The sequence below is a fragment of the Amyelois transitella genome, chromosome 22, assembly GCF_032362555.1.
Source record: "Amyelois transitella isolate CPQ chromosome 22, ilAmyTran1.1, whole genome shotgun sequence".
In the NCBI taxonomy this organism is placed as follows: Eukaryota; Metazoa; Arthropoda; class Insecta; order Lepidoptera; family Pyralidae; genus Amyelois; species Amyelois transitella.
In genome coordinates, this window is record NC_083525.1 from 938,327 (window position 1) to 959,943 (window position 21,617).

Consider the following 21,617-nt stretch of genomic DNA (forward strand, 5'->3'; position numbering starts at 1 on the left):
TCAACACATTAGTCGACATAAACCTGCCCGCCGTTCCATATCCTACTACTATTATAAAGGCGAAAGTTTGTATGGATGTATGGATGTTTGTTACTCTTTCACGCAAAAACTACTGAACCGATTACCATAAAATTTGGTATGTAGGTAGCTGAAGACCCAGAATAACACATAGGCTCCTTTTTATCCCAGAGTTCCTGCGGGATTGATAGGGTTTCCATGCGGACGAAGTCGCGGGCGGCCTCTAGTTATTTTATAATTGCGATGCCCAACAGGGTTCATATTGTACCTATTTATAAGCAGAATTGTAATTTAACTGATGTACTTTATGATATGCAATAAAGAATTTGAAATTGAAATTGAAATGAATAAAAATTTTTAATTTTTAATTTTAATTAAAAAATTACTTACCTGATCTCCCGTTTGATGTCATCATAGTCCCGCTGAGTGTCCAGTCTCGCCTCCAACCTGGCTATATGTTGTTTCTTCTCGTCCAGCCTCTCCTCCAGCCGCTGTAGTTTCTGCGCGTGCGCCTCTTGGAGCGCGTTCAGCGACGCTTGCAATCGCCGGACCTCCTCCACTAGTTGAGAAATCTGAAAAATGGAAATAGGATGTTAATGTATTGTACTGCAGTGTCGTGTGGTTCCTGACGCTTTAGAATGTGACCACTTTATATTTTTTCGTGGATGTCGTAAATTTAGGATAAGGGATAGGCTGATAAACTTGGGATTCTTGTTTTAGGCGATAGGCTAGCGACCTGTCACTATTTGAATCTCAATTCTATCATATCATATTCATTAAGCCAAATGGCTGAACGTGGCCATTCAGTCTTTTCAAGACTGTTGGCTCTGTCTACCCCGCAAGGGATATAGACGTGACCATATGTATGTATGTATGTTAATGAATTGTACTAGGTACAGTGTCGTGTGGTTCCTGACGCTTTAAAATGTGACCACTCCATATCTTTAACTTTCGTGGATGTCGTAAATTAAGGCTAAGGGATAGGCTGATAAACTTGGAATTCTTGTTTTAGGCGATAGGCTAGCGACCTGTCATTATTTGAATTTCAATTCCATCATTTCGCCTTCCAACTACACTTTGCATTGAGTCTTGTGAGTATTGACTCTGTCTATCAGGCTTCAGACTAGACGTGAGCGCGTTTAATGAAACATTAGATATTATTCGTTCAAGCTTTAGATAAAAAAAATATCTTTGTGAATTGACGTCGTTAAAGACATCTTACATAACCTAACTAATACTATCATGTTAACCTTAGTTAGAAAAATGACTTGACCATAGCCTGACGATCAAGATAATATGTGGTCTGAACATGTGATCGACCTTCGAAAGATATCAATTGTTGCGCGCGCGCTGAGCCGTGAAGATTTGAATCGAGAACGGAAATCACGCGCAGGCGCCTCAATGTCGACTTGAGACGCTTCGTGTTAGGTTAAATGTTTTATATATTACACCTAATAGGGTAGACAGATCCAGTAGTCTAACCTCGACTGGCTTTATAATGAATAGTTTTGATGTTTTAGCACAAAATTGTGTATGAAAAATATGATCATATATCTGACTACTCTTCTGGGAATAAGGTGTAAATAAAATACAATGATTATTTTTTAACATTGAAAATATTTAAGATTACCTACTAAGCCCGTGTGATTTCCGGCACCAATAGAAAAAAGAATAGTACCACTCCATCTCTTTCCCATAGATGTCGTAAAAGGCGATTAAGGGCTTATAAACTTGGGAATCTTCTCATAGGCAAATTTTATCATTACGCCAAACTGCCATACGTGGCCTATCCACTGATAAAAATAAAAAATATCACTGTATTTTTGAGGCTCTTGGCTTTGTCTACCCCGCAAGGGATACAGACGTGATTACATGTATACATGTATACATGTATGCATATATGTACCTACTAAGCCAAAAGATATCCATTATTAATCAGGTAAACGTAGAAGACTAAAGAATTAAGGGGAAAACCATGGAATTCTATGACCGTAACATTTTATGAGATAATATTTTTACGGCATACAAAATCCTTATCAAAAAAATATGATTTTATATCTATAACCTTAATTGCAGTGAGATAAGAACGGAAAATCCGAACACGACAATACCAATTTTATTGCTATACTAGCGACCCGCCCCGGCTTCGCACGAGAAGCATTTATATATAAAAATCTTCCTGAAAAAGCCTTCTTTCGAAAATTACAAACTAGAACAAAATCCGTCAACAACTTTCTGATATTAGCGCGTACAAAAAGACAGAGAAAATTGAGCACTTTATTATTAAATATAAATAAATACATATTGAGTTAGCCTCGAAGTAAGTTCGAGACTAGTGTTACGAGATACTAACTCAACGATACTATATTTTATCATAAATACTTATATAGGTAGATAAACATCCAAGACCCAGGCCAATCACGAAAAGTTCTTTTCTCATCATGTCCTGGCCGGGATTCCAACCCGGGACCTCCGGTGTCGCAGACAAGCGTACTACCGCTGCGCCACAGAGGCCGTCTATTAGTGTAATGTAATGATGATGAAATCGTAAAAAAAACATGCTTTAGACTTATATACCATATAGATAGACCTATAATTTGATTAGTTTACCAAAGATCATTGAGTGAGTACTTAGTTGTTATCATTATTGACTTTTATTTTTATTTTATCGCGCTAAGACCATTGCAGATGCTTTACCATTTAACCCACTTTTTAAAAACGAGGGTTCACACATACATACATAAAATCACGCCTTTTTCCCGGAGTGGTAGGCAGAGATTAATTTTTTTTTAAGTATTTTGATTTTATTAATTAATTTTGTTTTGCTTTGCTATTTCTATAAAGTTCTTTTTTTTGTGTGTGCAATAAAGAGTTATTCATTAATCATTCATAGTTTGAATGTGTTTTTGAGATGTTTTTTATGCGCAATAATAGCAGAAATTTTAAAATGACAAACTTATCCCGTGTGGTTCCCGGCACCAATAGAAGAAAGAATAGGACCACTCCATCTCTTTCCCATGGATGTCGTAAAAGGCGACTAAGGGATAGGCTTACAAACTTGGGATTCTCTTTAAGGCGATGGGCTAGCAACCTGTCACTATTGGAATCTCAATTATATCATTAAGCCAAATAGCTGAACGTGGCCATTCAGTCTTTTCAATACTGTTGGCTTTGTCTACCCCGCAGGGGATATAGACGTGAACATATGTATGTATTTTTTAACAAAATGGACACGCAAAACCTTAAACAACTAATTCGGTCGTTGTACTGTAAAAAGTATTAGGCGACACAAATTTGGCAGGCAACGCCGCGGGTAATTGTTGTCTTAATTCGTTAGAGCTGACCGCTATTAATATGGTGGGTCGAGTTATAAGCGGCAGCGGATGATAGTATGACGCTGTCGTTTGACGATGAAAAAGATACTTTCATACAATATAAATACATATACTCACGTCTACATCCCTTGCGGGGTAGACAGAGTCAATAGTCTTGAAAGGATTGATGGGCCACTTGCAATTTATTATATGTATAATTAAATTAATAACAATGTGAAATGTATAGAAATACACTCTTATTTATTAGTTTTAATAGTAAGACTGCGCATGTAAAGAACGTGTTACAATCTGATCCGCTATTATTTCAAATGATTAAAAAATACTAGACTAGAAGTTTAAGGCATTTGTTAGTTATATTATCTCTTCTTTTTTACTTACTTTTGTCAAGAACTTTTTTATTTCGTATTAATAAAAGAAAGAAAATAAGATTTTATAAAAAATTTATTCTTATAAGCTTAATTTTTAAATAGACTGGAATTATCTCAATTGTTTTAATTTAAAAAAAAAAAACATATTTCAAATAATCGGGTATAAAAAATAAAAGAAATCATACAGGCGAAACAGGCAGCTACGACTTATAGCAAAAACGATCACTTCCCGAACGTTAAGTATTTATGATGGTGTAAATCTGTTTATTTCTTTGTCTGAATCCAATTGAAAAATACCAATTATATCAAGAGTACTTGGCACTTCATCACGTAATTCAGGGTTTGGAAAAACGGTCCGCTTTTTGTAGAAAAGTTTAGACGCAAATCGAATCTCGTTAAGCGTGTGTCGGTCCAATCTGTGATTTGATTTAGCGTAAAATGCTCACTTTTAATTGTTCTTTTGTTTTTGTTAAATTTATCCTTATAAAGTATTGCCATTATAAATTATTGTATTTTTTTAAATACATTAACACGTGGAAAAGTATTTCATGTTTGATGCATTTTTTTTTTCGTTTATTTCTTTCTTAAGCTATCTATTCTGTAATTTTTTTAAATTAAGTAACCTTATATTATTATATTCCACAAAAAAATAATCGAACCCACACATTGCTAAACTCAATTTGCATCATTATATACAAAATACATTGTATTAAAACAATAAAGACCAATTGCGCCTGACACAGCGCGGGTAACTGCATTTTCTATAAGGTTCTTCCACAATTCGGTACGGGACCCTAAAAATACGACTTTACGGCTAGCACTAAAAATATACGAGCCAGAACGCATAGCACTGCTTCGTATGTGAGGTATTTTAATGATACAGTGCAATTACTTTGTATGGCATTATCGATTACTTATCTTTTTAATGTATTAGAGTATTGGATAGATCCAAGTGGAGAAATATGCCTCTAGGTACAATTTTACCTACAGATTTGATATTTATTTACACGTTGACGAAGTGAATTGGCTCAAAATTGAGGACTTGATAGATTGAAGCGAAAAAATATACTTAAGCCCTGAAGCCTATAGGTATATAGCACATTGGCGATTTTGTAAAGACGAGTGAGTGAGAGACTTAAATATAAATAAACGTTACTCAATTTTTTGTGTAGGTATTCATTATTTTGGCTTCAACAAAATTGGTCCTCTTATTTTTTTTTAATAAAAAAAACATTGTTTATTGCTTGCATATTTATTATCTATGTCTCACTAAAGTCATTAGACATATGTCAATTTTAATTCTGCGAAAAAAAATGTCTTGACCGCTCGTCGCTTGTACCACACCATCCAAGGGCAGTTCCTTCTGGAGGGTTAAAGGGTTAACCCTCAACAATTACCTACAATCATTACTATACACCATTATGTTCGACCGCCGCCGTCACAGTTCAGGCTTTTTGCTGGGCCTACCCGCATTTTTAGTTTAATTGCAGCTTTTTGGGTCTTTTTGGGCCGTCGTGACACGGTGATTATGTGTCCCTCTTATTTTAAGGATCATTTGGTAATTGTGCTTTTAAGTGATGAGATTTGCCCTAACTGGGGTAAACAGAGTTCCTGTTCCCACCTTGTAAAAGGTAAGTAAAGGAGCGGACTGTTACGTTTTATATGTATGTAATTCGTAAACGATTGTTTGCGCGTATTAATGATCACGACTTTTTACACGATAACTGCGTACTTGTTTTGCTTCATTGACATTCATCAATCTTTTCATTCTAGCTGATCGGTAAGGTACTCTTGACCTGACCTTATACCAAGATTCTTATCCGTACGAGAAGAAAAGCCGCTAATACAAATTTTCCTCCCTACCGTACTAGCATTTAACATACATATTATCACGTCTAAATCCCTTGCGGGTTAAACAGAGCTAACAGTCTTGAAAAGACCGAGAGGCCGGCTTTATAATGGAATTAAAATTAAAAAAGTGACAGGTTTCTTAGCATTTCTTTTAGTCGCCTCTACAACATCCATGGGAAAGAGATGGAGTGCTGGAACCACACGGCACATTTAGCACCAGCATTTCTATTCAGCTATTATGTATGTATATAAAGTAATGTTTAAAACAAATAAAAAGTCTGATAACGTACGAAATTATTGTCTCTACAACAGGAAAGTCTACTTATTCATGTTTCAAGTCAAAACCAAGTTTCCTATTCGATGTAGATAATATTTTTCCATACATTTACATTCTTTTTGAAGTGTTTCGCATTGTGGATTCTTGTACTTCGCCATAAATTCTTTGTTTTTCGCCATAAATCTCTTTGCAGTTTCAATGGCGTTAGTGCAATATAGTGTACTGTTTTATTTTTTCGTTATTTGGCACTACAATGATATATAAAGCGCATTGGTAAGTAATTTTAGTAAGTTTGAAGTTCTCGAGGGAAAGAGGCGTGATTTTATGTATGTATGTATGTTGAAGTTCTCGTAAGTTAAGCGTTATAGACTGCAGAGGTGAGGAAAAACATTGTGAGAAAATCTGCACATCTTCTTCTTTCTCTTATCTTTCTTCTATCACAATCTTGCAACTGGATGTGTGTTCGAAAATCCAAATGTGGGGAAAGGTAGAAATATTGGTAAGTGCTGAGGTCAGACTAGACTCGGTTCGTGTAAAAATCTGACCCAATCCGGGATCGTGGTCAAAATCTTGAAAAACGCCAGGAGACTAAATGCCAATAATATCTATCAAAGACAACACGAAACTAAAAATAAAAGAACAAAAATATTTAATCTACGTGAAATCAAAACGATCCAGCGGACGTTCCCAAACATAGACAATAAACATAGACACGCATAGACAAAAAATATAGCATTCAAGACATACATGAGCGAGCTTCAATATCTGACCGATCTTCATGGGGGTCAGGGTTTGCAATAACTCCCACTCTTGTTTTTATTACTCTCTGCCCGGCCTGTGATGCTCCTAATCTTTAGGATTGAAATATAGAGAGAGATGCGCGATGGAAATATGTTGGCAGAATCAACAATTATCCTTATACATTATGAACTATTGAAGATTTTGTTAATAAAGTAATTTAACTCAAATATTACATCACAGTTCTTCTTCGACAACTTGACAAATATTGAAATTTTGCGAAGAATTAAATCGTTAGGAAAAGCTTTGATGATGTACCCCTTTATTATTGCCCTTTGTCATTCCAGGCACAGACAAAACAGAGTTACCAACTTAAGAGGGCCAATCTATTTTCAAACGTCAAAAAGAATCTCCAAACAATGGCACTCGAATACACGTCAATGTCGAAGTAAATTTTCCCAACTAATAAAGCAACAAAAGGGAACCAATTCGCTCCTGACAATGCATCGTCACAAATTCGCACAGGACTCAATCACAAAAGAAGTGATGAAAGACAAGTGAGTGGATAAAAAAGGCATAATACTCCATTTTCGGTAGAAAGAGGAGGCGATGGCGGATCTGTCAAACTGGTCAAACATGAGGTGGCCCGACGAATTGGCGGGACACCGACATTAACCGACCAATTTTGAACGGCCATCGCAAAGCGAGAAAACTCACAACGGGGCCTCGTCCCCGAATGAAACGGCGAAATCCGCCGAGCAATAGCAACCGGCCGAAACAAAAAGACGTTCGGAATCTACACGCTGAAACTCCAAATTTTCCTTTTACGATCTATCGTGAGTCGCGACTGTAGTTTGACGCGCCGTTTCATTTCGCCCTAAAAATGATAAATGACGTGAATGATTGAACAGTCGGACACGAGTTTCTGTGCAGTTTCGAAAAAGAGATTTCGACTATCCGTTTTTCGTTTTACCGCGAGCATTATGGCGGCTTTCATCTGTCTATCGAAATGGAAATGGCAACTTCATTGGCCGTTTTAACGAGTTGTAGTCACAATCGCGGCAATTCATAAATATTCACGTAAATTGTGAGTGCTTTTACAAAATATGAGTTTGACTGACTATCACGAGTCAATCACGTGTCCAAATCGAACGGGCAACATGCAAATTATAAAAATTAGTTCTGCGAACGAATGTCTAGCTAGACGAATGTTTCTATTAATTCAGCAGCGTAAGGTTCAAATTGAACATTTTAGTTTTGACATCGGCAAATTATTATTTTTGAGTTGACGTTGACATGTGGCAGAAACGGGCGGGAAACTTGTCTATGCACTTCTGCGTTCGAAAAAACATCAAACCGAACGATTGATCGAAAATAGATTGACTTTTTAATTTCATTAAAATAAATCAGTTGCGGTTTTTTTAATGTTTTTAACGAAACACAAGTATCTATAAATAACAGTGATTGATCATCCTTGTCACTAATGATTCTCTTTAATGTGCGTTCCATTGAATATAAACGTCAAAAGCAATATTGTCTCGGATTTCCCTCCAAGTTTTCGTGTTCACAAAAAGTGTGACTTCATAAAGCGTAGTACACATTCATCGGTTGTGTTGATCGTCAATTGAGGAGGAGTTAGGGCCATGCACGGCGGTATGCGGTGTTTTAGTTCTGACTACGAAATGAAGCAATTATAAGTTCTGGGAGCTCATTTATTGCTGTCTATCGTTTTTAGTCATAAAATCCGAATGGCAAACTAAGTTCGGCTTGTTGCGGTTATAACTTCGTATTATGGAGGTGTGCCGATAGTTTTGATTTTAAACTGTATGACAGTTGGGCTGTGTTAAAACTACGTTTCGGCTTCGGATTATTTGATCAATGGCTTGTGAATTGCTTTTGTTTGGGGTTGTTTTGTTTCTAACTTTTCGCATTGCATTTGTATGTTAATAAGGGTATATATTCATGTTAACGTAAACTATTTGTATATTTGATTCGTTCATTTGTCGCTTTTATAATAGACGTAAGACTTGAAGGCCACGCTTAGTTTGATGGCTTAACGACGGAATTGAAAGAAAAAACACTTGATTAAAATTAACATTAAATCGATGATAGCCCAACACTAAGCGTTTAAAAATCACAACGCCAGCGAAATATGTTTAGGCGCCAAATTTAAATTCACCACGGTGGTGCAGTCATGGTGCAACACGCCACGAAAATAACAAGCAATTACTTTAAAGACGTCATTGGGGATTAAGGAAAAATGGCCGCCGAACAAAATTCTTTCACGTTACTTCGGCCCATATATCACGAAGTCTGCAGATATCTATGCTAGATTATTTTGAGTAACGGCGCGCGATGCGGCGGTTGGCGAAAAAAAGGGCGGGAGAAGTGCAATTCGTGCTAAATAAAATATTCCAGTGCAATTAAAAGCTATCGCTTGGTAATATTTTTGTCTAGCTGTTTGTGGCTGCATTGTCTATGATTTGTTATAGAGTTGTTGCGTTTTTGGAATTGTTTCCGTTGTGTGGATTTTTTTGAGGTTATAATAGGGATGTGCTGTTATTCTAGACACGGAATGAAGTTTTTTTTTAATAATAGAAAACTGTATCTTTTTAGTAACGAAAAGTACTTATTTTGTTATTTTTTTCAGAGTAGAAACCAGCATCGTGATTAAATAACCAATTGTTTAATCTAAAAGTAGAAAGTAGAAATTTAAAAGAGTTCCTACTAATCACATATAAAATGATTTATTATAAATAAAGAAAAGATGGAAAGATGTAAACTCTACCTACCCCTCCGGCAAAGAGGCGTGATTTTATGTATGTGTGTATAAATAAATAAATAGATTAGAAAATAAAGAACCTAGTATTTAAACCCTTCAGCTACGTTATCGCACTCTGTAATCCTGAAATACTCTGTAAAGTAACATGAAGCCAGCACATTAAAAGTCACAACGAAGGCTGTGTAAATTAGTTTTCTGTATCGGCCATTATTAAAAGCGGCGGTACAGCTGATTGTGCGGGCTTGCACCGAAAATGCAATTTAGATTATTTTAATTTCGCTTCGATGCTTTTGTTGTATTTTTTTTAATGAAAAATGTAGACTACAAAAATTCTAAATTCAAATTCAAAATTTTTATTCATTATTATAGGATACTTCATATCGCTTAATAATTGTCAAATCTATTGGTTTCACAACATTGGTTGACGTCAAATAAATTACATAAAACTAAGTTTACTGCCGCTTCCGAGGCGTCAGTGCAGAAGAAGCGGTAACAAACTGCGCTGCAGCATTTTCTTCAACAACTTCAACTTCACAAATATCCAAACTTAGAATTGAATGTGATTTGAACTTGAGTCAGAGTTTACATTTAGAAAATTTTATTTAGATGTAATTTTATTTTGAAACGAAATATGTAATGTACTGACCTTGCAAAGTAGATTTAAATAATTCTAACAAATATTTTGTACAACCATGTTAATAACTAGGCCAACAAAATAACTACAATCGTTAGGAAATACCATTAATTTCTTCAATTAGCATAAGATTATATACCGCAAAATATTATGTCAAATAATTAATTTTTATCATGAATGACGTAAACGCGATATAGAGCTAATAATCTCGTAGAATGAGCTGAAAATAAAACGACGATAACAAAGGCCACTTATAGATTTTTTTACGGACAAGCGACAAAGGGTTGCGCTTTGAAAAGTCTAGAATATTTCGCCTCATTTTGAGCCGGCAAAAATGCGTAAACAATTTGGCAACTTTGATAACTCGTCAAAGAGAATCGATGGCGGAAGAGGATTGAAAAAAGCAACCATTTCGGATTTCGCTTTGCCCGCGAATTGTTGGCGACTTTCGAATGAAAAGTGGAACCGTTTGACTCAATGCTTATTGATATAACTTCGGCAGTGACTATAGTTCTCCACTTGCAAATTAAAAATTCATTATTTTTTCATTATTATGGACATTTCAAACATCACTTAATCATTGTTATATGATTACCTTTTGATTTCACAACATTGGTAGACGTCGAATAAAGTACTTGAAACAAAGTTTACTGCCGCTTCCAAAGAGTCAGTGCAGAAGAAGCGGCACAAACTACACTGCAGCATTTTATTCAATAACGTTAACTTCACAATTATCCAAACTTGAAATAGAAAAGTAGAACGAAAGAATACATTGTTATGATGCTTCAATTATTTACTGCATAAGTTAACATGACAATATAAACAATATAGAAAATATGGTGCCTAGCAGCCTAACAATTAGGCTTCTTTTGTTTCATTGACATTCATCACTCTTCATGCAAGCTCGTCGATAAAGGTACTTTTGACCTGACCAGAAAGATCAGAAAGTCTTACCTACATATATATCGAAGCTATTACCTGCACATTCAGGACATACATACATATATATCGAAGCTTTTACCTGCACATTCAGGACATACCTTATGTGTTGTTCTTAGATTTCCATGTCAACAGAGTAAGATCATCCAACTTATCTACTTCTGAATCGTGATCACAGACCAAATCAGGCTCCAAAGCAATGGTGATGATGAAATTCTACATACATACATACATATGGTCACGTCTATATCCCTTGAGGGGTAGACAGAGCCAACAGCCTTTAAAAGACTGAATGGCCACGTTCAGCTATTTGGCTTAATGATAGAATTGCGATTCTAATAGTGACAGGTTGCTAGCCCAGCGCCTAATAAAGAATCCCAAGTTTGCAAGCCTATGCCGTAGTCGTCTTTAACGACATCCATTGGAAACAGATGGAGTGGTCCTGTTCTTTTTTGTATTGGTGCCGGGAACCACACGGCACCTAATGAAATTCTATTTTAAATCAAATTCCCTATTCCTGGGCCGGGATATTTCGCGCGGATATGCGGAAATGTGCCCGGAGATTGACGGAATTACGATAATATGGAGTCAGGAACGGGATCGGAATAAGTTTGGGAGTTAACCGCTTCATAATAGGAGAAAGATGATATTTTCATTTTCATCTGATTGCTTGTTTTCACAAAAGTTATTATTAAGCCGTGTCTATTAGAGTCCGCCCTCGTCTTCGTCCGCGTGGAATCATCCCCGCGGGGATTCCGGGATAAAAAGTAGCCTATATGGTCTCCAGCTAGCTACATACCAAATTCATCGTAATCGGTTCAGTAGTTTTTGAGTGAAAGAGTAACATCCATACTGACGTCCTGACATACTCACAAACTTTCGCATTTATAATATTAGTAGGATAACATCGGTATATAGGTAATGCTTCTCAAAAGTTAAAATATATTCTTTATTTTTATTTTTACGAGTACTATACATCCTTAACTATAATATTGTTTCTGAAAATGATATTTATGCCATTCACGAAATTCGTAGGGACATAAAAAGCGACAAAATTCGATATCAGTCATTAGCCCAGCGAGTTTTCTAATTAGACTAAGCATACAAACGAAATAAAGCATTAAGGACTTGAGCAAATAAAATGGAAGGAGGGTGAAAGGGTGAAGATATGTGGGTACTGGAAGAGATTGTGGTGACAATGCTCATTGTTTTAGAAACAAATAAAAAATAATAATAATATCATCACTTAATAATCGTCACGAGGTTCCCGGCACCAATACGAAAAAGAATAGAACCACTCCATCTCTTTCCCATAGATGTCGTAAAAGGCCACTAAGGGATAGGCTTACAAACTTGGGATTCTATTTTAGGCGATGGACTAGCGACCTGTCACTATTTGAATCTCAATTCTATCATTAAGCCAAATAGCTGAACGTGGTCATTCAGTCTTTACATGACTGATCACTATGACTCTGTAAGAGACAAAGACGTGATGGTATGTAAAATTATATAAATTAAATTTTATATTTGGGTTATATTGAAAAGAGATCGCAGAAATAATTATCTATAAATAAAATTAAACTTGTTCCGTTTTATGAACAGACTTCAAAATACTCCTCCGTTTCTTATATACATTATGTATGTAGTCATATTGGAAATGTCCTATTTTTTTTGTTATATTTGTCGTTTCCAGAGGTCATAATATCTGCAGGAGCCCCTATGCAAGCTTCGTAAGCAAATAATATGACAAGATAAAGAGAATGGATAACGATATTCGCTTCTATGAACGTCTTTCAAATAAAACGTACACTCCTTTAGCAATTAAAATGAAGTTTGTTTAAGTACGTGAGCTATTTCTTTGTTGAAACGGATAATGCTATTTTTATTTGTATTTCTATCGTTCATTTTAATATTTCTTGTTATTTTTTTTTCAGCTGGCAATGTATATTTGTTGACGGTTTAGATTTAAGAACTATATTTGTAAATAGATGTGACAGTCTAATTAGTTCGGCCGCTCTTTCTATACCTGAAGACTTAAGATGTTTCATATAATTTCAGATTTCATTTAATTTGAAAAAAGAACATTTTTTTTTCTGTTCTGTCATATTATCGTTTCACGTGATCAAATCACAATGGAGGAAGTACAGGGCCTATTATAGTTACTCGTAACAGATCAGTCGTCACCTACGCTTGCACGCCATTGTATTCCAAGGACGTACACTGGAGATCATTACCATTGTTGGCAATAATGTTCGCGTAATTGCACGACAGTGTACTGATTATAGCTCGTCAATGTCTTAGTCGATTGTCGCTCGATTCTCGATTCTAAATTGATTGCTTTGCACAGCGCTCAATGTCGTAGAGTTTATTTTCTTTTTTATAACCTGCCTGTGTTAAAACAAATTGAATCTGGAATTTGCCGACGATTAAAAAGTCATATAGTATGCCTCAGATATGATCCAGTTAATATCATAGAGTTATTTCTATGTTTCTTCAACAGTTTTTTGTTGGGAATTCTGCGGCATGTAATTAAAAATAAAATTGACATTAATTACGACATCTTTTAAGTGGGTTAGCGATTTCTAGAAATAATTTTACAAGAGAGAGGTAGGCGCGTGCAATGAAACGCAGCCATTAATGTAATTATTATAATTTGACAAGATAGAAATAAATGGCAAAGACTAAGTGTAATGTAAAGTAAAAGTCACATAAGTACACTTACCAAAGAAAATTATACATGTACACATGTTTTATCACTGCAGTATGTTTGATATAGATAATAATTAATATGAAACGAAAGAAAAAAATTATAAAAAAGGGGAACGCGAAATTAAGTTTGTCGTGTTACAAAAACGTCTCGACGGAACTAAAATGTATTAACACTTCACCACATAAAAGTCTTAGATAGAAATCATATAACAACATCTAACCCGCCTTTTTAAGGATAATAAGTAATATCATGCCAAAATAACAAAAAAAAGTATTATTCTCATCATCATCATAACATTTAATGAGAAAAGCATCTGTCGCTTCTACGAATTGTATTCATTACTCTGTGGTCCAACACAGAAATCATAGACAGGTTTACTGCAAAGAAGACCGACTTTGAACTATTTCGCGATAATTAGTCGCATATGCTTTAATAGTGCGTAAACGCACGAAAATAGTAGGTGTGATTATACTTATTCCAAGAAGTTGGTATGTCGCTCAAGTCCTTCGCTTGATTTGTGAAATATGGTTTTAAATACCTTTTAAGGTTCGTTTTTATGATATGTTATGTGCTAATTGGGCTTCTCTGTAGATATCAGCAGTACGTTTGTTATTTTAGTTTTTAATCCTCTGTTAAATCTTAAAAATTACATGTTCACTTGAGATTTAAAGATATACACACACATTTGTTTGTTCATATACGTCTAACCGTAACACGCCGCCATCTTGTAAATCCACATTCAAATCTGGAATTTCAATAAGTAAACGTCACCATTTTAAACTTGCTTATCTCCTATCCCCATCCATATGTACTTAATTACGACAAATACAATGACATTCGATGTAAGTGGGGAGGCTGGGGGGGAGATAGGATCGTGTGTTTTGGAATTAATTCGCTCGTGAAATCGTCTCCGAAGATAAGAATGGCGAAGACTAATTGAATCTACAATTGCGTTGTCTGATTTCATTAGAGCTGGTGAATTGACGTTCGGATGTGTGTTGTCGGCTGGATTTCTTGTTTTTGGAACGTTGTTAATTTAAATATTTATTGAAATTGCTCGTCTGTATGGTTGGTTATTTGTTATGTTATTGTTTGATAGTTTTATTTTAGTTTATAGTTTAGTCAGATTTCTGCACAGTTCATGAATATGCCCAGAGAAACTCATTTCTAAACAAATTTTTACCAGTAGATCCGCGACAATAAAGTGGACACTAGATTTTATTCTAGAGCTTGAATTTATGATTGACGCGAAACTAAAGTTTGTACACAAAAAAACAACAGATTTACCTAAAAGCTGCACATAACACGAACACACGAAATCGCAAACATCCAAATACACCAATGATGAAGAATTCGCGGAGAATATTCATGAATCTTCGGGAAGTTTTGAAAACAGCGCAACGGGGGCGAATCGTGAATTGTTTCAAAATAATGGTATTTATATGCTACATTGGTTTCAAGGGAAATCACTCTCAGAATTGTCCATAACGCCACGCGCAGACGGGTGAAGTGTGGCACGGAACGGCGTAACTGCTTTCACTGCAATGTGATTCCCAAATTCGATATTGCTCAAGCCGTATTGAAATAGGGCGTTCCGAAGATTTGGCAGAATATTAAACACGTTTATTAGTTTGTCCTCCCACGTATTTGGTAGTCAAAACGGGGTAGTTTTCGATGGAAACTCGGAAAGTGTGTTAACGAGCTCACCCCTGAATGTAGTCGATTCCGCTAATGGGGATTGCGTTTAGATTCGGCAACAACTTTCTACTGAAACTTACGACGAAGATCGCTGTTTGGAACTTCAAAGTCTTTGTTTGGTTTCATTTTGAATATTGGAAATCTTGATATTCTTACATTAGGCAATTCTAAGATATGTTTCTGTTGGTATCAAGGATAAGATTTTTAATTTGTCATCACCCTTGTGATCATTGTCAAATATTTAGATGTCTGTGACTACGAAATGTAGGTAAGACGTATACTCACACAGATAGTGCGAAAAATTGATAAGCAGAACACCCCAAAAACTCTTCTTTCAATTAATATACAACCTTACGAGCACCAAATTCTTACAGCAACTATCCAAACAAAAAAGCCGTATTCAAAGCCTGATAAAAATCCCCAATCTTCGTTCAAAGCGGAAAACATCAAACTGACGAAACTGCAATCAATAGCCATTGAGAAAAACGTTCAGACGTCACGAATCGCTCCTTGATCTCCACTAGCAGATAACTAGAGGCGGTACAAAGGCAGCTATCGGAAGGAAAACGAAAGGGTAATACGGGCAGAAGATGCGCATCGTCACACACGGCCTAATCACGACCCCCGGAGGGTCCAACCCCCCACAAACACCCCAACTTTTGCATATTGCCTAAATAGCCCAACCTCCCCTTATTTTTGCTCTGTTCTTTACGCTGTTGCGGTTGGGAAAATAATTCTCGTTGCATTCTGGACTTTGTCGTGTTTGTTTTAAGGTTATTAGGTGTGTTTCGCGATGTGTTTTGTGACGTTTGAGAGGATGCTCAGTCTTAATTGTACGACCTCGGTTTGGTATCGATTTTTTAATGTGTCTCTTATTCGTGTGTGATGTGATCGTAATTAATATATGATTTGTGTTGCGTAATGTTCATTGTTTCAATAATTTGGGACTTATTAGCTTTTGATACAGAGATTATTACTTTTTATTACTACACACGCGTTAAATTTAATTTTATTGTAATGTAATGTATTTTTACGCATTGAACTAATGTAGTGCCGTGTGGTTCCCGGCACCTATACAAAAAAGAATAGGACCACTTCATCTCTTCCCCATGGATGTCGTAAAAGGCGACCAAGGGATTGGCTTACAAACTTGGGATTCTTTTTTTTAGGCGATGGGCTAGCAACCTGTCACTATTTGAATCTCAATTCCATCATTAAGCCAAACAGCTGAACGTGGCCTAACAGTATTTTCAAGATTGTTGGCTCTGTCTATCCCGCAAGGGATAAAGACGTGATGTATTTTAACGCATGGAACTTAATGCAAACGCATGGAACTTAATGTGAACTCTATTCCCGTTTGGTTTTTGTATAAACACATCCTGTGGGATACGACTCGGATCTGTTTCTACAATTTCTTTTTATCTTATTACATGTACAGCGTTGTATTCTTTTATGTGTGATATAATTAAGGTGTATGTAATAAATGAATAAAAATATAAAAAACAAGACGTCGAAATTAGGCCATTTTTGTGTTTAACAAGAATGGAGTAATGAGCTGTAAGGCTTAATAAACACATTAAAAACATTTATCAAAAAAAATCAACAATGACATAGATATCAGATATAATCAGAAATCGTTGTTAATATAACATTTACGTTTGTATACCTATTTCATATTAATAGGTACTTCATTTCTTATCATTACTATTTTCTAAAATTGGTTTGTAGATAATGCTGGTTTTCAAGTTCACCAAAATTAGCGTTAAAGCTGTCGTTTTACATAAATAGTTTTTACATTACTAATACTTTCTTTGCACTTAATCTATAGTATACTAGCGACCCGCCCCGGCTTCGCACGGGTGTCAAATTATAAATGTTATTATACATAAAAACCTTCCTCTTGAATCACTCTACCTGTTACAAAAACCGCATCAAAATCCGTTGCGTAATTTTAAAGATTTAAGCATACAGACAAACAGACTAAAATAGCGACTTTGTTTTATACTATGTAGTGATAACTAGTAGCTAGTGGTGATATGCAATTTAACTTATAAAAGGTTCCTGATTTTTAAAGATTTAAGCATACAGACAAACAGACTAAAATAGCGACTTTGTTTTATACTATGTAGTGATAACTAGTAGCTAGTGGTGATATGCAATTTAACTTATAAAAGGTTCCTGATTTTTAAAGATTTAAGCATACAGACGAACAGACTAAAATAGCGACTTTGTTTTATACTATGTAGTGATAACTAGTAGCTAGTGGTGATATGTAATTTAACTTATAAAAGGTTCCTGATTTTTAAAGATTTAAGCATACAGACAAACAGACTAAAATAGCGACTTTGTTTTATACTATGTAGTGAAGATTATAAGAGGGGCGTGCAATACTGTGTTCTCTTGATATACCTGTGAGTGAACTACTCGCATGAATGGCGAACCTACCTGTTGATAATTTCATGGACAGATAGATATCACCAACACTCAGGCTTGAAAGCAATGGATCCAGTCATATGTGAAAGTTGAATCAAAACATTGATTAAACATTGGCGCAGCGGTAGTACGCTTGTCTGTGACACCGGATGTCCCGGGTTCGAATCCCGGCCAGGGCATGATGAGAAACGAACTTTCTCTGATTGGCCTGGGTCTTAGATGTTTATCTATATAAGTATTTACTATAAAATATAGTATCGATGAGTTAGTATCTCGTAACACAAGTCTCGAACTTACTTCGAGGCTAACTCAATCTGTGTAATTTGTCTCGTATATATTCATAATTATATGTGAAAATTAAAAGTCACGGATGGAAAAGAATACAAATTGACAAGTTAAAGAAGCAATTAAGCAGTAATCGTTTTATTGGTCTCATAAAAAATTACATTCAAATAAATTCAAATTACATTCAAACAAATTCGAACATAACCAATCGACAACATTCAATTGATTTATCGGATTGAAATTGGAATGAATTAAAATAAAATCAAAACAAACCATAGAGAATTAAAAAGGGATACAATAGACAGCTCTATTTTGAAATTTGGAACGCAATCAAAACATAGTGCGTGGAACTGATCGGGTATAGTGGATAAGTTCTAATCGAGGGGAGGAAAAAATAGGGTTTTTTTTTATTATCGCTTATTGATCAATTGCTCACGCCTCGGCATTGAGGATTATTGATAGATTGATATTAATGCCCTCGGTTCCGTGGGGTGACGGTTTTTTCAATATGGAACTCGTTGACGGAACCACAATCGGGTTATTATTCGTAATTCTTATTCACACAATGGCCAATCGATTCTTTTTTTTGGCGTTTGTTTGCGTATTTTTTTTTATTTACATGTTCGAGCGGACTGTTTATTGAATGTTTGATTTGATTTGATTTCCGAGGGTGCATTTTAGTATCGTTTTGTGTAACATTTGTGGATTTCTGTGTGCCTTTGTTGGATTGTCGATGTTTCTTTTTTTTTTTGTAGTTGCAGTAGATTTATTCTCATTGTATAATTCTGTCATTGTAAGCTATCATCCATTATTATAAAACAGTGGTAAAGAAGAGAGGGTGTAATAAATGTAATGTTTTTATCATGATAAAACAGTAACAGCTTCAAACAATAAGACAATTCACGAAACAGATCAAACTCAAGACTTCAATATTCAAAATCAGCAAATAGAAACGAAACTTCTCCAATCCATAGACATTGTGTACTCCATATTCAAGCTCACACTTCAATATGCGAAATTGACACCGCAATATTACAAACAGAAATAAGATTGCCTCGAGCCACCCCCGGCACGGGGGTAGATACTTTATTATACCCAGAACGTCTTCACGATTGAAACCAATTGTTAATTGAGCTATATCTATGAAAATTGCGTCTGCAAGATTCTTATCGGCGTTTGCCGTTAAATTTATTGTCACAATGGCGGATTTTCGGTTTATGAGAAACGGAACGTGACTTCCTTTGCGCTCCTTCGATTATATTGCTGCTAATCTTTTCAATAAAGACGTTCCATTTCGCAGTTGTTAATAAAAAAAAAAAAAAATACTACATTGTCTGTGGTGATATTGCTGAATAGTGTTGTGTTTGTGAAGACAATTATGAATAAATACGATATCGGGCGGCGGCCCGACAATAGTTAGACAAATGAATAAATCCAAATGGAAATTTCCCTATTCCCGAACAATAGTTAGATTTTAGAGGCTGTATCTCATACAGACAGATTGATTGGGCCTTCCTTACTGTTGCTTAGCGTGGATCAGGCTGGAAATAATAGTGGATTTAAAGCAGTTCGGTTTTAAATTTAGAATAATATGAACAATTTGAATTTAAAAAAACAGCTCTGTGGTAAGCGTTACCATATTCGAAATTTATTCTTTTCGCAGAAGTAACATAATTAAGTATTTATAAGACTCGTCACGTTCCATTTTCAAAGGTGTTTAGTGCGACGCAATCATTGCCTTATCTAACTATTGTTCATGTTTTTCCCTCTCCGTCTATATCGTATCTGTGATCTCAAGTTTCGAAATAAATCGTGTTGTTGCGTTCTCATAAATTTCCGATCTCTCTCCATATTTTGTTACCTGTGCCGTTTGTTACGATTTTATTATGAAAATGAATGGCAGGCGGCCGGAGGGTGGGGAGGGGGGGAAGTAGACGATCAAAAGGGTTCCTAATTCGAACAGCGGTACACTATAGCAACTATGAGTTTTATGGGACGAATCTTTTATGGGATAATCAAATTTTGGAATATTAATGCTCTCGATTCGCGTTCGGGAATTGATTTTATGAAATGGTTTCGAAACAAAAGAGCAATTATGAAGTTGAGAATTATAGTTTGTTGTATTGTGACACGATATGTGCCGTGTGGTTCCCGGCACCAATAGAAAATGAGACTATGACTACTCCAATCTCTGGAACGGGACTACTCCATCTCTTTTCCATGAACGTCGTAAAATGCTAGTAAAGGATAGGCTTATAAACTTGGGATTCGTCTTTTAGGCGATGGTCTAGCAACCAGTCACTATTTAAATCCCAATTCTATTACTAAGCCAAGCAACTCAATGTGGCTTTTCAGTCTTTTCAAGATTGTTGGCTATGTCTACCAAGCTGTGGACGCGATTACATGTATTTATGTATGTTCAAATCTATGTTAAAATGTTATATGTACCTATATGAAAATAAAGTAATTTATCACATTAATTGGCGCCATAGCTCACGTGAGGCATACCTCACCCCCACGAGTAACGTACAAACCAACATCATTATTTCAGTCGTCTTTATTTTAATTGAATACAAATTCCGCTTTTGTTACTTTATTTTTGATATTCGCCTTCTTCGGAATTAATTTGCGGATTGTATCGAAATAATGTTCATATATTGTCGAGTTTTGCTTTGTTAGCGCTTTACATTATTTAGTTTGTCGTTGTTACGCGAAAATTAATTGGAATTTTCATTGTTGAACACACGTGTAATTAGAAAATATGTAGGATGTGGAATAATAATTTCAAATACAGAATAAGAAGAAAATCGATATTGGGCTTGGCTAATTGAATAAAAGTAATAAAGAGTTCTAATTTCAAATGTTAAGTCAATTGAATCGAATGCCGCTTAAAATCTATCGTCGTTGTGACCATAGACATATTTAAAATCATTCGCTTTCGTTCGGAAAGCAAAGTCCACAATTTCGCATACATATCTAACATTAAATGTAATCGCGGAAACCTGTGAAAATATGTAAATTGATCCTTGGAGATGCCGGACCGGCGGACTGAGTGAAATTTGAATATAAACTTTCCACCAGTACCGTATAAGCGTCATTTATTTGGTCCGCTCATAAAATATAATGATTTTTGACGTGGCTCTCGGCTATATTAATTTTGTGGGTACTGTTCTTGTATACGTATGTATATCGACGCCATCATATATCGTTATGATAGGCGTCTTCTAATTAAAATTTGGTATTAAGTTCATTTAAGGCCATGACTCAATACATTTTCTATTATTATTAGTGATTTAAGTAATCGCAATTATTAATTGATTAAAAATCATTGGAAGAAAAATATCAGAAGCTATAAAAATAAATATTCTGTTTTATAATTTGTTATATTACTTTATAAAGTGCAATAAAGAGTTAACAAACAAACGAACAATATTGACAAGCCCATTCATATGAGATTTGGTAGTCAAATGCAATGTGAAATTTACCAAATAATAAAACTTTTGAAAGGAAAAACGCCACAAAATGGATGCCACTCGTCTGAATAAGAGA

At 35.4% G+C, this 21,617-nt stretch overlaps 1 protein-coding gene across 5 annotated transcripts in view; it reads right to left on the bottom strand.

The window, feature by feature from the left end:
- Positions 1–21,617, bottom strand: part of LOC106133261 (homeobox protein cut) — a 157,700-nt gene that overhangs the window by 30,731 nt on the left and 105,352 nt on the right. For all 5 annotated transcript variants that reach the window (XM_060950640.1, XM_060950637.1, XM_060950636.1 and 2 more), the window contains one exon: positions 409–590. In XM_060950640.1, coding sequence (XP_060806623.1) covers positions 409–590 — 182 coding nt within the window. The remainder of the gene's footprint in view (positions 1–408; positions 591–21,617) is intronic.